The sequence below is a fragment of the Corythoichthys intestinalis genome, chromosome 1 (assembly GCF_030265065.1).
Source record: "Corythoichthys intestinalis isolate RoL2023-P3 chromosome 1, ASM3026506v1, whole genome shotgun sequence".
Classification (NCBI taxonomy): Eukaryota; Metazoa; Chordata; class Actinopteri; order Syngnathiformes; family Syngnathidae; genus Corythoichthys; species Corythoichthys intestinalis.
The window spans coordinates 28693769-28713784 of record NC_080395.1 but is presented as its reverse complement, the minus strand read 5'-3'; the positions used below and the strand labels follow the sequence as shown (position 1 = coordinate 28713784).

Sequence of the window (20016 nt, the reverse complement as noted above, 5' to 3'; positions counted from 1 at the left end):
CGCAGGATATTAAAGCTGCATATTATATTACGCTTGTGGAATTGAGTTCCGTATTATTTATATTTTGTACTAAAATCAAACGGGTTGGTAGCAGGTTGGCACGCGCCTGCGGAAGGATCTGTAGCTACAGACCTGCGATGCGGACGCGAGAGGAAGTCAGCCAATCACGACGTGAGAATTCATCAGCAGCGCGTTGGCTCGACACGTGATGCATGATGGCGAGTCTCAGCAAGTCTCCCCAAATCTGCTAGGTTACTTCCTTTTAGTAGAATACCTAAATCATCATATTTAGTTAAACTATACATCCATATGCTGTATTTCTAAGATTACGACTAGGTTTTAGCATTGTGTTCACGCACAAACTACCTACCTACACCATACTTCAACTAAATAGTCCAGTGGCTTAAACATTTAGAAGCCTGGCTCCAAAGGTGGGACGTTATTCTACATGATTTATAAAACGTTGATTTAAAACATCACTGATTTGGACAATATTACGCAAGGAGTTGTATGGTTTCGTTACTCATGACAACATTGACATCTAGCGTTCAAAAATGGACTTGCACTGTGGATCCAACCGGTCACGACATCACGCAGTAGTACACTTGTAAGGTACTTTCTTGTACTGTATTTCCTTTGCTACACAAATGAAAACAATGTCCCGTAATGCATTCTCTTTGGGTAGGGGTCTGAGTAATTTATTTTATTTACTTTGATTCAAGTTCCCTCCCCCGCCCCAAACGAATGCAATACCCTTCCGTTGGTAGAAAATAAGACTCTTATTTGGGCTTCATTGTGAAGGTGAATAGTATTACTTAAAGAAGACTATATTTGAGGCTAGGTGTTTTCATGAAATGAAACGTATGGGGAAAAAATCTTTCCTTCACTATATATGATTTTACATCAGCTAAATAATAAAGTACATTAATTTTCTTTTTCATGTAAACTTTATTATGATATGATTTTTAATAATTTAGCAAACGTGTTACAATCTTTGGACCAGCCTTAGTGAGACCCCATGAGATAACCAGGGTAAAACCAGATTATCCCCAAAGCATTTTCACTATTGTCTCAAGCAGCCCACAGATGGTCAAACTGTCGAGACAGATAATGCTTTAGCAATTTGTTATGGCAATGTACAGGATATTAATTTAATTTAGTATAATGTAGATGCCTGTTTGGAATGTTTACCGGCGCTCCCTGGCTCCAAAATGATTTTTGACTATTTTTGAAGGAAAGTGCCAAAAATTGACATTACCCAAGTCCCCAACCCCCAAAATACACTTTTTAGGGCATGTTTGGGCTGTACCAACTGCAAGAGTTCTGATGCATGTCTGTAACGTTTCCCAGTGCTCCCTATTTCAAAAGTTTTCTTTGAACATTTTGAAAAAAAGGTTAAGCAAATGTGCAAAAAATTGACTTCCCCCCAAAGAACCTTTTTTTTTTTTTTTGTATAAACATAAGCCCCAGGGTTTACGCTTTTCCTCCAAAAACTATGTAGATGAGCTTACTTCAGCTGGAGCTGTGACAATTCATTAGTGTAAATCATTTTATTGATTATAAATTGAAGTAGATGAGCAGGTCTCCAGACTGATCCTGAATGGGGGCATTTCACCCCTAAAACTTGACACATTCCACACTTAAGCCTAATTGTTGGCGGCAATGAGCAAATAAATTGCTAAAGCACTGCATTCATCAGTAATATATTAAAAATGAGTGGAAATGAAAATATTGACAGGCCTCCTCCAGCTCCAGGAAAGTTAAATTAAAGATTTATTAATGTTGGTTGAGACCAACTTGACAACACACCACAATTGTGGGCAGGAGCGGTACGGCAGGACGTCAAGTAGTGTGATCAAGTTGTTGCTAAAAGGCACACCCAAGTATGTACAGTATGTATTTATGTATGTATGACATCCGACAAGAGGAGCCACATAAACAACATAGAGTATCGGGAAGTTATCTCCTTGATTTATCTGTATTATTCTTACCACAAAATAAACATTTCATGCAGTAGACCTGCAAAGTCAAAATTTCAAAAATGTCATCATTTTGGCAGTGCCATTGTTTAGTTACACGTGCATGAAGTTTTGTAAAAACCCACGAGATCAGAGCTATACCGCTTTCAGAAATCCTAGATGGGATGAGTTTTAAAAGTATTAGTATTCAACATGAAAAACAGCAGGGCTCCAGACTGCGACCAAATTGTCGCATTTTGCAACGAAAATTAGAGCCAGTACGAGTATTTTTTCATCTACTCGCACATAAGCAACCATTAACATTGTAGTGTTTTTTGTTGTTGATGTTGCTGACGAACTCCTTCACGGTTGAATCCACTAGTTGGGGGTAATGTAACGAGCTGGTGTGCTAAGGGAAAATATAACAGAAGAAAAAGAAAGTGGAGGTTGGTGATGTGTGGAGGAGGTCAGGGGCTCGACACATGAGAGGCGATGAGCAATGACGAAATACGAAAGTCATTGCCGATGAGCTGAAAGCCAACACACGAGGCACGATTCGACTGCAGTGGCAAGCGACACGCACCATCCTATGGCTGTGCGTCAATGCTCGACTCTGATTAGCTATGAATTTGGAGGGCATTTTAAATTTTCCAGTCTTTTCTGAGCGCCAAAAACTTTCCATACTGCTGCATTTTTATTTATGATAATTGCGATGTTTATTTCATGATTTTCATCTTACTGCGAAGAAAGAGGAAATGACGTCCGGCCTGATATTTATGTAATTAGCCTTCACGCTATGACCCAGGAATTAACTGGCTGATTTCATACTGTACATGCTGCGTCCTGGTTAAATCCTGTGCATTATACTAGAACGCGACCCGGTTAATGTCCGTGTCATCTCCATGTCAGTCGATCCGGGAAATTGCATTTAGACATAAGGGCTACCCATTTATATCCTGGGACTTAAACACAGTTAAATGTATAACAGTCACACTTCTAAGCACTGATGGGAAGTAGAGTATCTTATGTTTTACTTTATTTTGGTAATATGACATATAATAGATGTTTTTGGATGGTTATTTTGACATTTAGAGGGCATTTAGGGGTACTTAAAGGGTTCATTCCGATTTGCGCGAAAATTCGGGTTACTCACCAGCATAGGAACGGAACTCGTTCGTAACCCGGGGGACTAATTGTACATATAAATGGAACTTTTTCTGTTCTGTGTGTGTGTTCGTTCCCTATGGACTCTTAAACTGCTGAGTGGATTTGAAAGAAATTTTACACAGCTGCTAGATGGGTTTGAGCTCTGCTGGCCTCCCTTTAGTTCATTCAAAATTGATTGTGAAGACGACAGTGCCATCTTTTCGGCAAAAGATGTGTCTCTTGTGATTGTAATGTCGCAGTTGGCTTTCAAACTCTTCGCTTTCATGTACAAATTTAAATGTGAGTACTCACCAGTAGGGCGCGGGACTAAAAAAAAAAATATATACAGTATATACAATTTTTACAGAATATAATGACGGATTCATTTCGGCTGGATATCCAATCTTTATAAGGATGAATTTTTCTGTGTGACTGTCTGTGTGTTTGTGTTTTATGGATGCCGTAACGGGTGGGTGGATTTTAACTAAATTTTACACAGTTGTAATCTATTTGTCTGGGAGTGTTCTGAGATTGGTTTTTAAGCTTTCTAAGCTTATATTTAGTGCTGAAAATTCATTCAAAAAAAAAAAAAAAAAAAGCATTTAGAATGCCAATATTCACTTTTCACCCGAGCAACGCCGGTGTCCAGGCCATACTGCTCGATGAAGCCATCCAGCATACATGATAAAAAAAAAAAAAACATTCGGAAGCCCTGATTTCGAGCGTTCATATGCGTCGTTTTAATGGATTGAAAGAATTGGAGTCATGCTGAGTTCAGCATTTAGCAAGCTGCAAGCAAGCCTTCATTTTCTCACTTTCATAATGAGACTCTCTACTACGTCTGTCTGTTGAAAAAAATCAAAGCATCTGAAAGCGGAAAAAACGCTCAATATCTGTAAAAAACAAACTTTTTTGTGAATAATTATATTTCAATGATTGCATTATTGATTGTTTTCTTCTTCTGGTATATAAGGTATTGAATACTTGTACACCCAATCATATTTCTGTTTTCATTTCTATACTGTATATATGCTTTTTTATAATTATTTTTTTGGTATATATATCATTGCTTGTTCACTTTTTGTTTGTTCACTCATTATAATGAAAAAAATGTTAAGTTCAGCTACAAAAGCAGCAGTGGTTGAAGTATTGAGTTATGTTAAACAATGAGGTAAAAGTAAAAGAAGTAGGAAACCGCAAGTGAGAATTTGACGGTTGGAAACAACATGTGGGCAAGTTTGGTATCAGATGTGTTGTTGTGCTGAAGCTCAAGTTAAGGAAACAGGAGTGTGTTCCTGGTTTGTCTGGTTTTTATTTTATTTTATTTATTTTTATGCAAAAGATGTCGATCATTATAGTTGGACCTGGCCAATCAGGAGATGACTTGCAGTTAAGAAAGAGGTATTTTCAGGAAATGAGATATTCATATACCATACAAGGGTTCTAGGAAAGAAGGGCGAGAGTTTGCTTGGAAGGATTTGCTCTGTTATTTGCCCTGAATATTGTAATCAATAAATGAAAATTCAGCTTTCCACTCTTACCATCAAACGAACACGTGGAGGACAGCCAGAAGGAGGTAATGTAATAAACTAATTAAATGGCATGATTAATATTTGACAAGTAACTAATAGAAACAGTAATAACTCTCACATTACTGTATTCATATTGTGTTAAAGTCCTCCAACAAATACCAAGTTGAGAGAAGAGTCATTTGCTCCTATCATTTAGTTGCAAGATAAATCGATCTGTCAGTACAGCAAATTATACGCAGTATGGTGTTCTCTATAAATAGAGCTGCATAGTAAGTCGGACTAAACATCTCATTGTGCCTTTGTAGATTCTCAGTCAGATCAGGGGTCTGGTGTTTGTACAGACTTAGAAAAACAAATAGGGTTCACCGTACATGTCAGAAAAAAGATGCAGCTGCTTTTATTGTACTTTGCTTAGCATTAAGTATATAACATTTATTAGAAAAGAGTAAGTAAAATAGCTGCATCTGAATCATAGCTTTAATATAGATAAGAACATGAATTAGAAAGATACTGAGATATATCTATATCAGTGATTTGTATTCAACATAAAATATATTGGGAAGAAAAATCTCCATCATTTAACTGGTTTGTATTAAATCCCAAATGTATATAATAAAAAAAAAAATAAAAAAATAAAAATCTGTAATATTTGGATCAATGCTCTGTTTTTATTCAAAGGCTTATTGGGGAAAATTAAGTGAAACAGCTTTTGCACCAACAGTGGTATGAAAAAGTATCTGAACCTTTTGGAATTTCTCACATTTCTGCATAAAATCACCATCAAATGTGATCTGATATTTGTCAAACTCAGACAGATGAAAATAAAGTGTCTGCTTTGACTAAAACCACCCAAACATTTATAGGTTTTCATATTTTAATGAGGATAGCATGCAAACAATGACAGAAAATAAGGAAGTGAACCCTCTCCCAAAGAGGACTTAAAGAGCAATTGAAACCAATTTTTACCAAACATTTTAAGTCAGGTGTGTGCCCAATCACTGATGAGTGATTTAAAGCTATTCTGCCTACTATAAAACACACACCAGGTCAGAAATGTCTTGATGAGAAGCATTGTCTGATGGGCATCAGGCCTCGGTCAAAAGAGCTGCCTGAAGAACTGCGATCAAGGATTGTTGATTTGTCTAAAGCTGGGAAAGGATGCAAAACCAACTCTAAAAGTCTGGATGTTCATCAACCGACAGTCAGAGAAGTTGTCTACAAATGGAGAGAGTTTGGCACTGTTGCTTCTCTCCCAAGGAGTGGCCGTCCACCAAAGATGACGCCAAGAGTTCAGCGCAGAATACTCAGAGAAGTAAAAAAGAACCCTAGAGTGTCTGCTAAAGACAGAAATCACTGCCACATTCCAATATCACTGTGCACACATCAACTATATGTAAAACTAAGGCCAAGAAGGGGTTCATGGGAGAACTCCATAGAGGAAGCTACTGCTGTCTAAAAAAAAAAAAAAGCATTGTTGCTTGTTTAATGTTAGCAAAACGGCACTTTGACGCTCCACAGAAGTTTTGGCAAAATATATTGTGGACTGATGAAACCAAAGTTGAATTGTTTGGGAGTAACACACAACGTCATGTGTGGAGGAAAAATAGAACAGCTCACCAAAATCAATACCTCATCCCCACCGTGAAGCATGATGGTGGGAGGATCATGATTGTGGGCTGTTTTGCTAACTAGGTATCTGAACAACTTGCAATCATTAATGGAAGAATGAATTCAAAAGTTTATCAGGATGTTTTGCAGGAAAACCTGAGGCCATCTGTCAGACAGTAGAAACTAAAAAGAGGATGGATGCTGCAACAAGACAATGATCCAAAACAGAGAAATAAATCAACTTCAGAATGGTTCCAGAAGAACTAAATACATGTTCTGGAGTGGCCAAGTCAAAGTCCAGACTTGAACCCCATTGAAATGCTGTGGCATGACCTAAAGACAGCGATTCATGCCAGACATCCCCGGAATCCGATTGAACTACAGCAGTTTTGCAGAGAAGAATGGGCCTGATCGATGTGGCAGACTGATCTGCAGCTACAGGAAGCGTCTGGTTGAAATTATTGCTGACAAAGGGGAGGGGGGGCACAAAATATTAAATGTGATCGTTAACTTACTTCTTTATCCCCCTTCTGTCATTGTTTGCATGCTACCCTCATTAAAATATGAAAACCTATGAATGTTCTGGTGGTTTTAGTTAAAGCAGACGCTGTTTTTTCATCTGTGTGATTTTGACAAAGATCAGATCACATTTGATGGTGATTTTATGCATGAATGTGAGAAATTCCAAAAGGTTAATACTTTTTCATACCACTGTATCTAGTTTCTGTCCGTCTTTTTTTTGGTAATAAAAACCCAATATGTATTTAGAAAAAGAAATGTAAACAACACCATCTTTTGAGGCTCACCATTGCAGACTTGCCACTTAATCTTATAATACTGAGCATTTGCAAAGCAGTGATATTATTTGTAGATTATATGAATGCACTCAACAGCACCAACATGATTACTCATCAGCAGACAATGACAAATGACATGCGCACACGCGTCTCCTCTCCATCTATTTTATTATCCTCCCAGCACAGCAGCAGCAGCAGTGCAGTCAGCTGCAGGTCACATGACTTGGCAGTCTGCTCTCACTGAGCATGCTCCAACCTCTTCAGTGTTGTCAGGCAAAATATACTAGACGGCAGTCGGCGCGGTGAAAGCCGTAGTTGACAAACATATTGGCTAAAATCGAGGAGTTATTTTTGATGAGCTTACTGTCGTCTGTGCTTGCAGGCACCAGGCGGGAAGAAGGTGAGGCGAGGAAAGCATCCTTGGGTCTCCATCCTCTGTGAAGGTAAATATGGAGGGACGAGGTGGGGGGTGGGGGATGCACTCAACTGTGTTCTCTGCTAAATAATCATCATCATGTGGAGAAATCGGGACAATGGTGCTCTATTGGTATGTGTCGCTACAAAGCCTGTGGGGATTGGGATGGTGATGGAGGTTGCATGTTAGGATGCAGTGTGCGACTGGGAGAGTGAAAGGGCTGTTTTCATATTTAGGACATGACGAGTTAGAATTCTGTTGTGCAAAAGAAGGTCTTTAATTCGACATAGCACGCCTGTATTTACTCCTCCATTCGGATTTTGTACCAGGATTCTCCATCTAATGCACTGCTGTTCTGCAAGTTGGCGTGTGCATCACAAAAAGTGCCACTGCTTCGTGTTTTGGTTTGTTAATTAATGGAAATTGTCTTTTGTTTGACACGCATAGCCGTGCACTAGGAGTTGATAACAGTCATTGTTGAACTCAATGAACCACAGTATGATTGGCCTCTGTTTTCCTTTGTCACAGACAGCAGTCGTCAAAGCGGAAACTTTTTTTGTTCTTTCGTTTATGCCTGCTTGGATGAGAGATGGAACATAGGACAATCAGAAAAATCCAAATTTGATCAATTCAATGACGTGAGAATGAAATGAACTAGATGAATGAAAAATATTCATTGGCATATATTTTATTTTCTAATAATGACTTTACTGCTGCGTAAGCGTAGGGTGAAAAGCTTAATTTTTTATTTTTCTAATTTGGCGCATGATGTCACTGAACCTGAAATTCTAGCAGAACAGGTAGAAAATTGAGGTATTCACAATATAAATAGACTCACAAAGTAAAAATTTATCCTATTTATTTTAGTGATAAATAGTTAAACAGCTTATTTCAGAATTATCGCAACAAATAAATGTTTTTTCATGATGGAGGGAAGATGAAAAAAATCAACAAATTCCCTTCCACTGTTTTACATTTCAGGGGAAAACGTCCAGCACTATGATAATTTTGAACACATGAATATGATTATCATTGACATCATATAGGCTACTTGCCCTTTAACTTATTCAATGTAGTGTAAATTTTACACAATATAAAGTACAAAATGCTTTCCTTTGATAAGTGAAGACGCATAGAGAGCTTAGCCATTTACCAGGTTTAGTCTGGAAGCTAGTAGCTTCCATTTATTATAGGTCCCTCAAAACATCTGACGTAGCAGCAACATTGTGCACATAGCTCACTCCCAGAGTATCTTTTTGTTCTTATATCAGTCCATTGTTGATGCATGTTTAAATTTCAATCCCTCAAAAAAGAAGTGAAACTTTGCTTTTCGGTTGCCGATTGTTCTTTGGTGAACTGAAGTCGCTTGAAGTACACTTGACGAGATTTCTTCTGAGAAATTTAACTACCAATGAATCGATCCAATATTAGTTTTTCAAAAATGTGTAATGTAAAAATGGAGGAGTATTTATCAGTTATTTTTCTTAGCTAGAGTAAATAGTGACCTCTGTTGTTGGCAGCCAAGAAATGCATAGTGTTTTACCTGAATTCTTGACAGGGAAAACTGAAAGTCATTCTTTTATGACATGATTATTTGACTATCACATTCAAGCAATCCACAGATTCATAGCAAACACTGCATCGATGAATATGCACATGGAAATGTGACCTTAGAAAAATCCAATTCACCATGTCAGCAAGTCAGAAAATGTCAGTTGTTGGCAATTGGCTGACATCAGCATAAATACTATTTTTACGAGTCCTTTAAAAGCCAAGCTGACCTGAATGTTTATTTTTTTTTTCTCTTCCGTGCCGAGAAAAAGACACGACGTAACACAAAGGCAACCCGAGTACTGAACATCCAGCATCGCTCTCCCACGCACACTCTCTTCACAGTGATTAATGCCACTCTGTAAAGGAGGTAGGGATGGCTGTTGCTAGGAGACAGGGAGAAGAAGGTGAAGTGCAGACATTTTAAAGGAGTTTGCCACCGACAGAGTGTACATTGTTTCTTGACGCCAACCTTTTTATGGATTTGTCCTATGTCTGTCTCACTGTCATAACAACGCGTGAAAAAAATATTGGTTTCCTTCATCCCCAGGTGCGATGGTTGGCACAAGGCTTATACCTGTTTGATTGAGCCCTGAGAACAGCCAAACTGATGGTAAGTTAGTTAAATTCCCTATTGTATATAATTACCAGCTTAACTGAATGCATTTATTGGTCGAGTCAGCCCATGATTACATCATATAAATGCTATTTATGCCAATGGAGCCCAAGGGAATTTGCTTGGATTCAATAACAAAAGGCAGGTTATTTTAATAACCTCAGAAAGTGCAATCTGTGTTCATTCAATCCTTTGGAGATGCTATATAAAACTCCCTTTTGAAGCCTTTGAACGGGTTGTGAAATGAATATAAAACACAATAGAAATTGGTAGATTTTTTTTTTTTTTTGTCAGTTCAACACTAATGCTTCTTTATAATGTCCATAGGACATCAAAGGCCAGTGTTGGACCGATGAGGAGTCTGACGGGGAGAACGAACCAGAGCAGTTCCTGTACGGCATCCAGGTATGAAAGCGGAAATTCAGTCATTAGCCTGTGTTGGCATTGGGACGTCATTAACCTTGACACACCAGATGGATAATTTTGTGACGGAGTTTGTTTCACAAACCCATGTGGGACAGAGTCATTAGAAGTTTATAAAGGTGCAGGCAGTAAAAGAAACGAAAAAAATCCTGCATGTTAGGGGTGCGACAATATATCGAAATAGTGATATATCGTGATGCTTTGTATCCCAAAAGGTTATCGATATGCTCCTGCCAAGAATTGAAATATCGTTTTAAAAAGGTGTCAATGTCGAAAAAAAAAAAATATGAACCAACAAGTTGCAACCAAAATCTTCCACCATAATAGGATCTCAATTAACTCTAACGCTGCATTGACGGTGCTTGATGCCCAATCCATTTAGACTGGGAACGTTCGTTCATTCAAAACCAGAGCGTTCAGTCATTTTGACCGATTTTCAGGGCATTTACAGGTCACTTGCTGTTCATTTTAGGGCATTTACAGGTCTTCCTGTTCTGTAACTCAAAATAAATAGGAAGTGACCCATAAAATACTCCAAAATCAACAGGAAGTAACTGAAAATCAACAGGTAAATGACCTTAAATGGCCCAAAATTACCTAATTGCCTGGCATTGGCTGCCACGGACGGCCATAGATGTTCAACTGCCACCCTCCCACTTCAAACGGATTGGACGTCTACTAATGATAAACTCATTCCAATTCACAGCAGAAGCTTGTTTTTCTGTCTATTAGTTTTTTGTAGAATATCCTAGAATGATTCTCTGACCAATGTATCAATAATCGTTGTATCGCCATATCGTCAGGTCATCTTTATCGTGAGCTTTGTATCGCAAATCGTATTGTATCGTGAGGTACCAAGAGGTTCCCACTCCTGCTGCATATTATTAGTGAATCATTGTATGCATCAACACATACAGAGTATAGTTTCTGGACACAGCCGTTTCTTAAAGCCAATTCAAAGAAAACTCATTTTTTCATCGGTGTGAATGAAACTTTTCGTCAGAGGTGGGTAGAGTATCCAAAAATTTTACTCATGTAAGAGTAGCGTTACTTTAAAATAATATTACTCCAGTAAAAGTAGTCGTCTAAAAAATGTTGACAAGTACAAATAAAACAGTATTTGGTGAAAAGAATACTCAAGTAATGAGTAACATTGTAAGTAACTGCTTACATTTGTTTTTTTTTCCTAAGCACAAAGATGTCTATATGAACTGTTATTATAATGATACTGTACAATAACCCATTTCATAGCCACATTAAGCCAAAGAAAGAAAAAAAAAAAGAAAGAAAAACGGAATTTCGACGAGAGAAAAAAAAAATACATAAATGAAACATTATTCTTCCAAAGAGCACCAGTGCCCTCTGGTGGAGAAAATAGTTCCAAGTTTGAATTGTGAATTGTTCTTTCATAATTACTATTAGGAAATTAAAAGGATAATATCTAAGGTTTTCCGTGGTCAATCGGTCCAAATAAAAACTGGGACAGAGGTTGAACAGGCTGGCGTAAACATAGAATGGCAAGCTTGTGTCTGATTGGTATAATAGAGTCATGTGATTATTGTTGCGCCGTCTCATTGGTGAAATTGGTAGAGCTACTCTTGGCATCACCAAAAAACAAATACAATAAAAAGGAGAAATGTAACAACTCTTATGCAGCCCAAAGTAGTGGAGTAAGAGTAGCGTTTTTTCTTCACAAATCTACTCAAGTAAAAGTAAAAGGTATAGCTTCGTAAAACTACTCTTAGATGTACATTTTTCTCAAAAAGTTCGTCAAGTAAATATAACGGAGTACATGTAACGCGTTACTACCTACTTCTTCTTTTAGTTGCAGTCCTAATAAAACGGCAACAATTTTAATTAGTAATGCTTATTCTAATCACTTTATTGTCTGCCATACCAGCCACTTCTCTTGAAATTTAGATAGATAAAATGTAATTCATTCATCATTTGCGTATTCTGACCAAAGAATGACAGGAGTCATTTTAAATAGACAACAGGATAGCCAGCCATTTACAATCTATCTTTGCAAGGACATCTTGATCTAAGCATTTTTTAAATAATACCCAATAGGTGGCACTTGCTATATTTCTAGCACTATTAGCCTATGACCTTTCGAAACATTTCCTCATCCAGGAGTGTTCTTTATTTCACTATTTCAAGTTCTGTAATTGAAATGTAAATCCAGTCATGGGGCTAAGAGCTAGTTTCTATCCGCTCGACAACATGAAAGCAGAAGGAATAAGATTAGGATGAAAGTGTATGGAATGTCTTTGCAAGCTGAGGCGATCAAGAGTGACACTTCCCATCTATATGATGAGAGGCGTGGACAACAGTCAAGCTTCCTATTATCTATGATCTTTTTGCGCCAACTGACAGTACTGCATTGCTGCGGGAGACGATAAATGTTCTTAAGTATACCATTTAAAGATGTTTTCAGTATGGCAGTGGATTGCTGAGAATCGTGTAATTTGATTTCACATATCCATTTGGCCCATTTCTAACCAAAAATATTGAAGCACGTTCCTTACCAAATAGTGCTTCACTTGTTTGACACTGGAGCTTTTCCTCAGTAGTCACTTACTGTGTGAACGGTTGTCTATCTCTATATGTGTTGTGATTGACTGGCAATCAGACTGTAGTGTGGTCCTTTCGACCAAACTCATCTGAACAGGATAAGCAATTGAGAGAGTGGTTGGAGTGATAACTATAGCCACGAATGAGTAATCAGTTTGAAGAGATAGTATAGTGGTGGACATGAGTATTATTGTGTACTCCATAACATGAACTAACAATTAGCACCTTTGTTGCCAAAGTTGCTACCGTTTAAGGAATGGTTACATGAACCCAAAACAGTGCAGCATCACATGTATAAATATATTATATAACAATAATCACAGGATTATATTCTTTATCATCTGAAAAGAGTGACTAATATAAATGACTGGCTGCACTGCAAAAACACAGCCCCATAAAACTAGTTAAACTCCCTTGTTTTCAGTCTACATCTACTAGAATAAGTGAAATTATCTGCCAGCACCTCAATTATATTTTACTCAGATTTCTTGAAATAAGAAAAATAACTACTGGTAGCTAAAAATAAGCTTAACAGGCTAATTTTAAGCTATACATTAGTATATTTAATCTTTTAAAAGCGTGTTTGTCAGAAATGTTCTCAATTCATGAATAGATATTGGACTGGGAGGCTTGGCAACATTATTGATCACTGCGAGCCCCGTCCAGTCCAAAAGCATTATGATTTCTATAGTCATCAATTGCACTAGAATTGAATAAAATGTAATCATTTTCAATGCCAGCCACCCCAGCTGAAATATTGATTTTTTTTTTTGTAGACAAAAAAAAAAAAAAACAAGCATTACTAATGCTTAATGAAACGTACTTTCTCCATGTCTATATGCTTCATGGTTGATGGCAAAATTGTGTGACAGGGGAGCTGCGCCGCTGACCTCTACCGCCATCCTCAGCTTGATGCAGACATTGAGGCAGTCAAAGACATCTACACTGACAGTGCTGTCTCCGTCAGGTACATGCACATATGCACATACACCTGAATCATTACAAAAACTGACACGGCGCCAACTGCAATAAAATTAGCTATGTGAACCACAACAAAACCTTATCACCAGCAGTGTTGTTAATCTTACTGAAAAAAAGTAATTAATTATAGTTACAAATTACTTCTCCCAAAAAGTAATTGTGTTAGTAACTCAAATACCTCAATGTAAGAGTAATTAGTTACTTGGCAAAGTAATTGGTGATAATTACTTTTTTTTTTTTCCTCAAAAAAAAAAATAAAAATAAAAACATTGCCCACACTATGTGAAGTTTTTTGTGAAGGTTTTTGGTACAATTGGCCCGAGCACAATTCTTTACCCTAATTTACTCTTTACCCTGGATCAACTGTTAAAAGTTGTTAGAATTGCTCCCAGTATTGCATTAGTTCCCTTCTCTCTACTTTCGACATATGAAAGTTTTAAAACTGTTTCATCATTTAAAGATAGATTCAAGTCAAGATTTTGCCGATTTAGAAGTATTTTATATAAAAAGTTACTGAGGTTCGCTAGGAAGGTTCTCTACAACAGAGCCGTCCTAAAAAGTCTACTGCTTCAAGATGGCGGCTGTCTACTAACGCATTTAGTGCCATGTCTGTCATTTTGCATCTAGGTATATCTACATAGACCCTACCCACCGACGTCACAAAATCACGTGCTCGCTGTATGGTTCCTCCCACTTGTCCGTCATTTTGTGTCTGTATTATCAATGGTCTCAATTGATCGAGCAATTTATAATGCATTTCATGGAAGACCCGGTGCTTTCGGATGCCGTAAACTCACTTGATGCGTTGCATAAAAGGCGTTATGTGGAAAAGCTTCAGTTTATCGATTCGCCAGATCCATATTTGATGCCTAAATCGATGTTTTTCGACCCGCTGTCTCCGCCGTATTTGCCTGACATCTGCTAGCTACCCTGAACTGTACAACTATCTTGTCCACACAAAATCAGCCTATTCTCACGAAAGTTTGAAAAGTTTTAAGAGCTTGGAGGCTTATAAATACTTCGTTGCTGGTTGGGTGAAACTGGTCCTCGTCCACGAAAATTCGGCAGGAATCTATCTTGTGCTTGGAAAGGTGAGTTACGAAATTTTCAATTCAAAATCTTTTGTTATTGCTAACATCCACTGTCAAGTCTAATGTATTTCATGTCGTTTGTCAATGGAGTTAGGGCTTTTAATGTTTATATGGTTTAGCGATAGCACTCTCACTACATACATACGTGTATGTTGTCGGCGATTAGCCTAGCAATGATCTGAATTGTGGTTGTCAGCCCAAAACTCTCTAAATATATATTAAATGCATCTTACCAGATATAAAATGACTACTACATAATCTGTGGTAATCGTTTGGAGCCCAGTTTTCTCGTCGAATTGCAGCAGCCCATATCGCTCTCTTCTCTCCGGGTCTCTCGGAATCCGGTAGAACTTCAAGTCTCTCCGTCTTCTCCGTCTATCTTCTCTGTTATTGCAACCGACCGCCACACACGCCTTCACCATTTTGATTATTAATGTTAACGAGCAGAAAAACACGTCGTAAATAGGAGGAATGTACGTAGCCGTAACAGGGAAACATGATGTGTTGACGGACAATTGGGCGGCACCAGTCAGGAGGAAGGAGTTGTGACGTCACGTGGGTAGGGTCTATACAGTACATGTGATATCTACCATGTCTACCATATCTACAATAACATGCGGGCGTAGTTTGTAGGCTATCGGCTACAACATGTATTATTGGAGCTACCTAGCATCGCGTCTGCTCGGCGTCACAACTTTCTTGCCTCTCCCCACTCCTGCTCTGCTCTGTTGTCTCGGTGAGTCCGTCTCCCTCAGACTTTTCGACCAGTATAGTAACGCATGCCTTTCCGTCCTCAGTAACGGTAACGGCGTTGCCAAGATGAGAAAAGTAATTAATTAGATTACCCACGACTGAAAAAAATAACGCCGTTAGTAACGCTGTTATATTGTAAAGCCGTTATTAACAACACTGATCACCAGTCAACTGCTGGGTAAGGATAAATATCCGAATGAATATAAATTAGGGCTGTCAAAATTATCGCGTTAACGGGCGTTAATTAATTTTTAAAATTAATCACGTTAAAATATTTGACGCAATTAACGCAGATGCCCTGCTCAGACAGATTTAAATGACAGTAGAGTGAAACGCTCACTTGTTGTGTTTTATGGAGTTTTGCCGCGCTCTGCTGGCGCTTGGGTGCGACTGATTTTATAAGCATCAGCACCCATGAGCATTGTGTAAGTAATTATTGACATCAACAATGGCGGGCTACTAGTTTTTTTTGGTTGAAAATTTTACAAATTTTATTAAAACGAAAACATTAAGAGGGGTTTTAATATAAAATTTCTATAACTTGTACAAACATTTTTCTTTTAAGAACTACAAGTCTTTCTATCCATGGATCGCTTTAACAGAATGTTAATAATGTTTATGCCATCTTGTTGATTTATTGTTATAATGAACAAATACAGTCCTTATGTACCGTATGTTGAATGTATATATCCATCTTGTGTCTTATCTTTCCATTCCAACAATAATTTACAGAAAAATATGGCATATTTTATAGATGGTTTGAATTGCGATTAATTGCGATTAATTACGATTAATTAATTTTTAAGCTGCAATTAACTCGATTAAAAATTTTAATCGTTTGACAGCCCTAATATAAATGCATCCAGCTGTGTTAAACAGTAAGAATACCAAAAGCATTTCATGCATGAGAGACAAATAACAGTCTGAAAAAGTGCCTACCCATTGTGTCTTTTATCAGGGAGTATGGCATCATTGATGACGTCGACATCGATCTTCATATTAATATCGGCTTCCTTGATGTGAGTCAGCACTCAAATATTTTGCCGCTTTACTGTTACCCCGCCTATGCACGACTAGCCAGCATTTTGCATAATGCATCTTAGAGTCCCATTTTATTCCTGTGAAGAGAAACTGCCCTAATTAGTGGGCTAACGCTCTGTATATGTGCATGTGTGTGTATGTGTCTGACTCAGGAGGAGGTTGCGACAGCTTGGAAAGTAATCAGAACAGAGCCCATTATTCTGAGACTTCGCTTTTCTCTTTCTCAGTACCTCGATGGGCCCGGTGAGTAGAGATGTCGTTGTTGATGTTGATGGCGCTTTTTAGTAATTTGTGCCACTAACTGAACGTGGGAGGTGAGTAGCACACATGCAGCACGAGAAGGCAGTGGAGGCACAAGAAAAGCGTTTCCATGACTGCCCTTTGTAAAAATAACGCCTGTCATCTTCCTGCAGAGCCATCAGTTGATGTGTTCCAGCCATCCAATAAAGAAGGATTCAGCCTGGGCTTACAACTCAAAAAGTGAGTTTTGCCCTCACCAGTTCTTATACTGTACATATTTTCAAATACAGAATCCCAACTCAATTCCACTGTATTTAAAGACACCATTAAACAATGCAGCAGCAACAAAATGCTGTTCATAAAAACAGCACCAAAATAAGAAAATGTCATTTAGACATTAAACAAAACTCAAACTACAGTATTATGATGTATCGTCAAACTAACTTTGGAAACACTGGTCGTATTTGACAGGATCCTGAGCACATTTACATCCCAGCAGTGGAAGCATCTAAGCAATGAGTTCCTCAAGGCCCAGCAGGAGAAGAGACACAGCTGGTTCAAAGCTGGTGGAACCATCAAGAAATTTCGTGCCGGGCTAAGCATCTTCTCTCCAATCCCAAAGTAAGTATCTTTATTGAAGAGGTCAAAGTCAAAGCAAGCGCTTTAAGGGATACAGCATTTACATCAAAAGGAACGATATTATCAAGGTTTGTGTCTTAATGTATTTAAGGAAAACAAGTGCAGAGTGCACTTTTGATGTGAAAACAATGCTATCAAAAATAATAAATGGCACTTATATAGCTTTTCAGGAAACCCAATGGTGCCTACTGTTCTATGCGGAAAGATATTAATGATGTATTGCTTGGAATTTGTTGGTTTATGAAAGTGCCAACGCATCTACTGACCTTGCAATGACAAAACCCCCATTGTCTTAGAGTATGTAAACAGGAATTGCTGCACATTATTTTTTACATTTGCTCTCACTATCCAGGTCTCCAAGCTTCCCCTTGATCCAAGACACTGTCCTGAAAGGGAAGCTGAGTGTGCCTGAACTTCGTGTGACTCGCCTCATGAATCGATCAATCTCATGCACAATGAAGAACCCCAAAGGGGAGCTCTTCAGCTACCCACCAAACAGCCAGGTGAGAGCCATGCACAAATGCTGATCTTCCACGCATTCCCTGTACGGACAAAAGTCTTTGGTCACACCTCTAAATCAGGTTTCGTCTATTTTCATTGTGTCTGAACTCTTTCTTTCACGTAGTGTATATCGTGATTCCTCACATTTATGGCCCCTTTCACATACACTAAAGAAACCTTTGAAATCCCAGGATTTATACGGGCAGGCCTTGTATGTGAAAACAATTTCCCGGGTCGACTGTCACAGAATGTCCGGGACTTTTCCGGGACGAGGCATACTGTATGTGAAAGCAAGCGTTAAATTCACAGCACGATGGCTGATGACGTAAATATCATGGCGGACCGATCGTCATTTCCTCGTTCTTCGCAGTAAGACGAAAAGCGGTAAACAAACATCACAATTATCAACATAGCAAGCTGGAAATGGCTAAATTAAACTGACAACATAACAAAATTAAATTGTTACTGGATCGTAGAGCCGAGGAAGTGCGTCCATCGTCCATCTTTGGAAATATGCGGTTTATTTTGTTGCCGATGTTCGGGTCCGCAATTGCGGAAACAACGTTGTACCTTCAAGTGCGTACGACAGGAGAAAAAAAAAGTCTTAAACAGCATTATTATGTGAATTAGAATCATACTTTGAGACGATTGGACTATATATGTACAACAATTTAGCAAAGCACAGATGACGAGAAATTAGTCTTTTAATCTGACGGTTAGCCACGCCTACCATTATAGGGCTCTAGCGTCCCCAACAGGTGGATGAAGCAGCGGAGTAACGACTTCATCTGATTTAGTATGCAGCCCATTGAGGGGGAATTATTCACAACGAGGAAACGCGACGAAGAGAGCCGCAAAATGTCATTGTTTCAGTCTCTCTACTCCAATATTTTTACAGGATATTCTTTTTATCCAAGTATTTTTCCCCAGCTAAATAAATGGCATGGTCATGACAAATAACAGTCTTGTGCTAAATGAAATATGAAATACTAAATATGCATTTATTCAGGACGGCATGGCAAAATTACTCCATAATGGTCAAAACTGTCCACTTCACCTTTACTGTCCCACCTCCCGAACGATATTTTATGCCACCTAAATCGGGCTTATGTCATTTCCCTTCCCCGGCTTCGGAGAATGCAAACAAACCAAGAGGCGTGACAGCTAGCCGACACCGAACCGAGTGATGTTTCAAAGTCTTCGAAGCGGAAAATCACACATAACTAACCAGGATCATTTCAAATGACGACTGGGTTGTCGATTGTCTTCGCCGATCGGCAACCTGCCCGGTGGAGAGCAATTTATAGCTCGTTCCCCTGCTACTACGGACAGGAGAGCTCGCCGGGGAAGCAGCTGGACAAACACCGCTGCACAAACCGGCCGACGTCGGAGGATCGTATAGCTTGCCTGGTATACCAGACTCACAACTGTTCCAGCGATTGAGTCTGGTGACCGTCTGGCGGATCAAATTCCGAGGGCGGAGCAAGCCACAGCAAACAGACAGCAGAGTGGACCAATCAGCAACGGGCAGACGTGACGTTGTTAAAGTGACCAGTAATTAGCGTGAGCGGAGAATGGAGAAGTTTATTCAACAAGGCTAGCGCGAGCCATGTTGACTGTTGTCAATGACTTGTTTCGATATGTTTTTGGTTATTTAAAACTGGTTTTACCGCAGATTGGAACATATTCTCGGCTCTCCCGTTCGCCATCTGTGTTGTTGTAGAGACGACTTTCGGCGCACAAGAGTGATGTTACTCGTTAAGAACACGTCACGCAAATAAACTAATCTGATTGGACGATTGCTTTTGTACCTTGCTCGAGAGGCCGTTAATGGGCTGGGTCCCAGACTATTTCTCACAGTGTTTGAAAAATACAAGGAGAATAGTCTGGCTGTGCCAGGCAAACGTGTAGCTGCCAAATGGTCAACAGGAATATGGCAAAATAATGCTTTACTACACGGCGAAGACGTAAACAGCGAGTCATACGAGAGCAGCTGCAGTTGTTGTGAAGCTAACATGTGCAGCTAGTATGTATGAGGAGAGCTTTTTACATGCCCATCCATGATCAAACGTAAGTAATCCTTTATTTAATGAAAGTTTGTAGGGTTTACTTTGTAATCGCTGTATTTGCGACTATTTTTAAGACAAAGT

The 20016-nt window shown here is 38.7% G+C and overlaps 1 protein-coding gene across 4 annotated transcripts in view; it reads left to right on the top strand.

Moving 5' to 3' along the window:
* The first annotated feature begins 4550 nt into the window (after window positions 1-4550).
* LOC130928314 (protein mono-ADP-ribosyltransferase PARP6) overlaps window positions 4551-20016 on the top strand; it is a 30081-nt gene continuing 14615 nt past the window's right edge. The window contains exons 1-10 of one of the 4 annotated variants that reach the window (XM_057854840.1): window positions 4551-4680; window positions 7424-7484; window positions 9558-9620; window positions 9951-10028; window positions 13493-13587; window positions 16404-16464; window positions 16639-16729; window positions 16900-16966; window positions 17198-17347; window positions 17718-17868. In XM_057854840.1, coding sequence (XP_057710823.1) covers window positions 9618-9620; window positions 9951-10028; window positions 13493-13587; window positions 16404-16464; window positions 16639-16729; window positions 16900-16966; window positions 17198-17347; window positions 17718-17868 — 696 coding nt within the window. In that variant the 5' untranslated portion in view covers window positions 4551-4680; window positions 7424-7484; window positions 9558-9617. Of the gene's footprint in view, window positions 4681-7255; window positions 7485-9557; window positions 9621-9950; window positions 10029-13492; window positions 13588-16403; window positions 16465-16638; window positions 16730-16899; window positions 16967-17197; window positions 17348-17717; window positions 17869-20016 lie in introns of those variants that run through there. The other 3 variants (XM_057854999.1, XM_057855076.1, XM_057854919.1) reach the window with 3 other exon arrangements.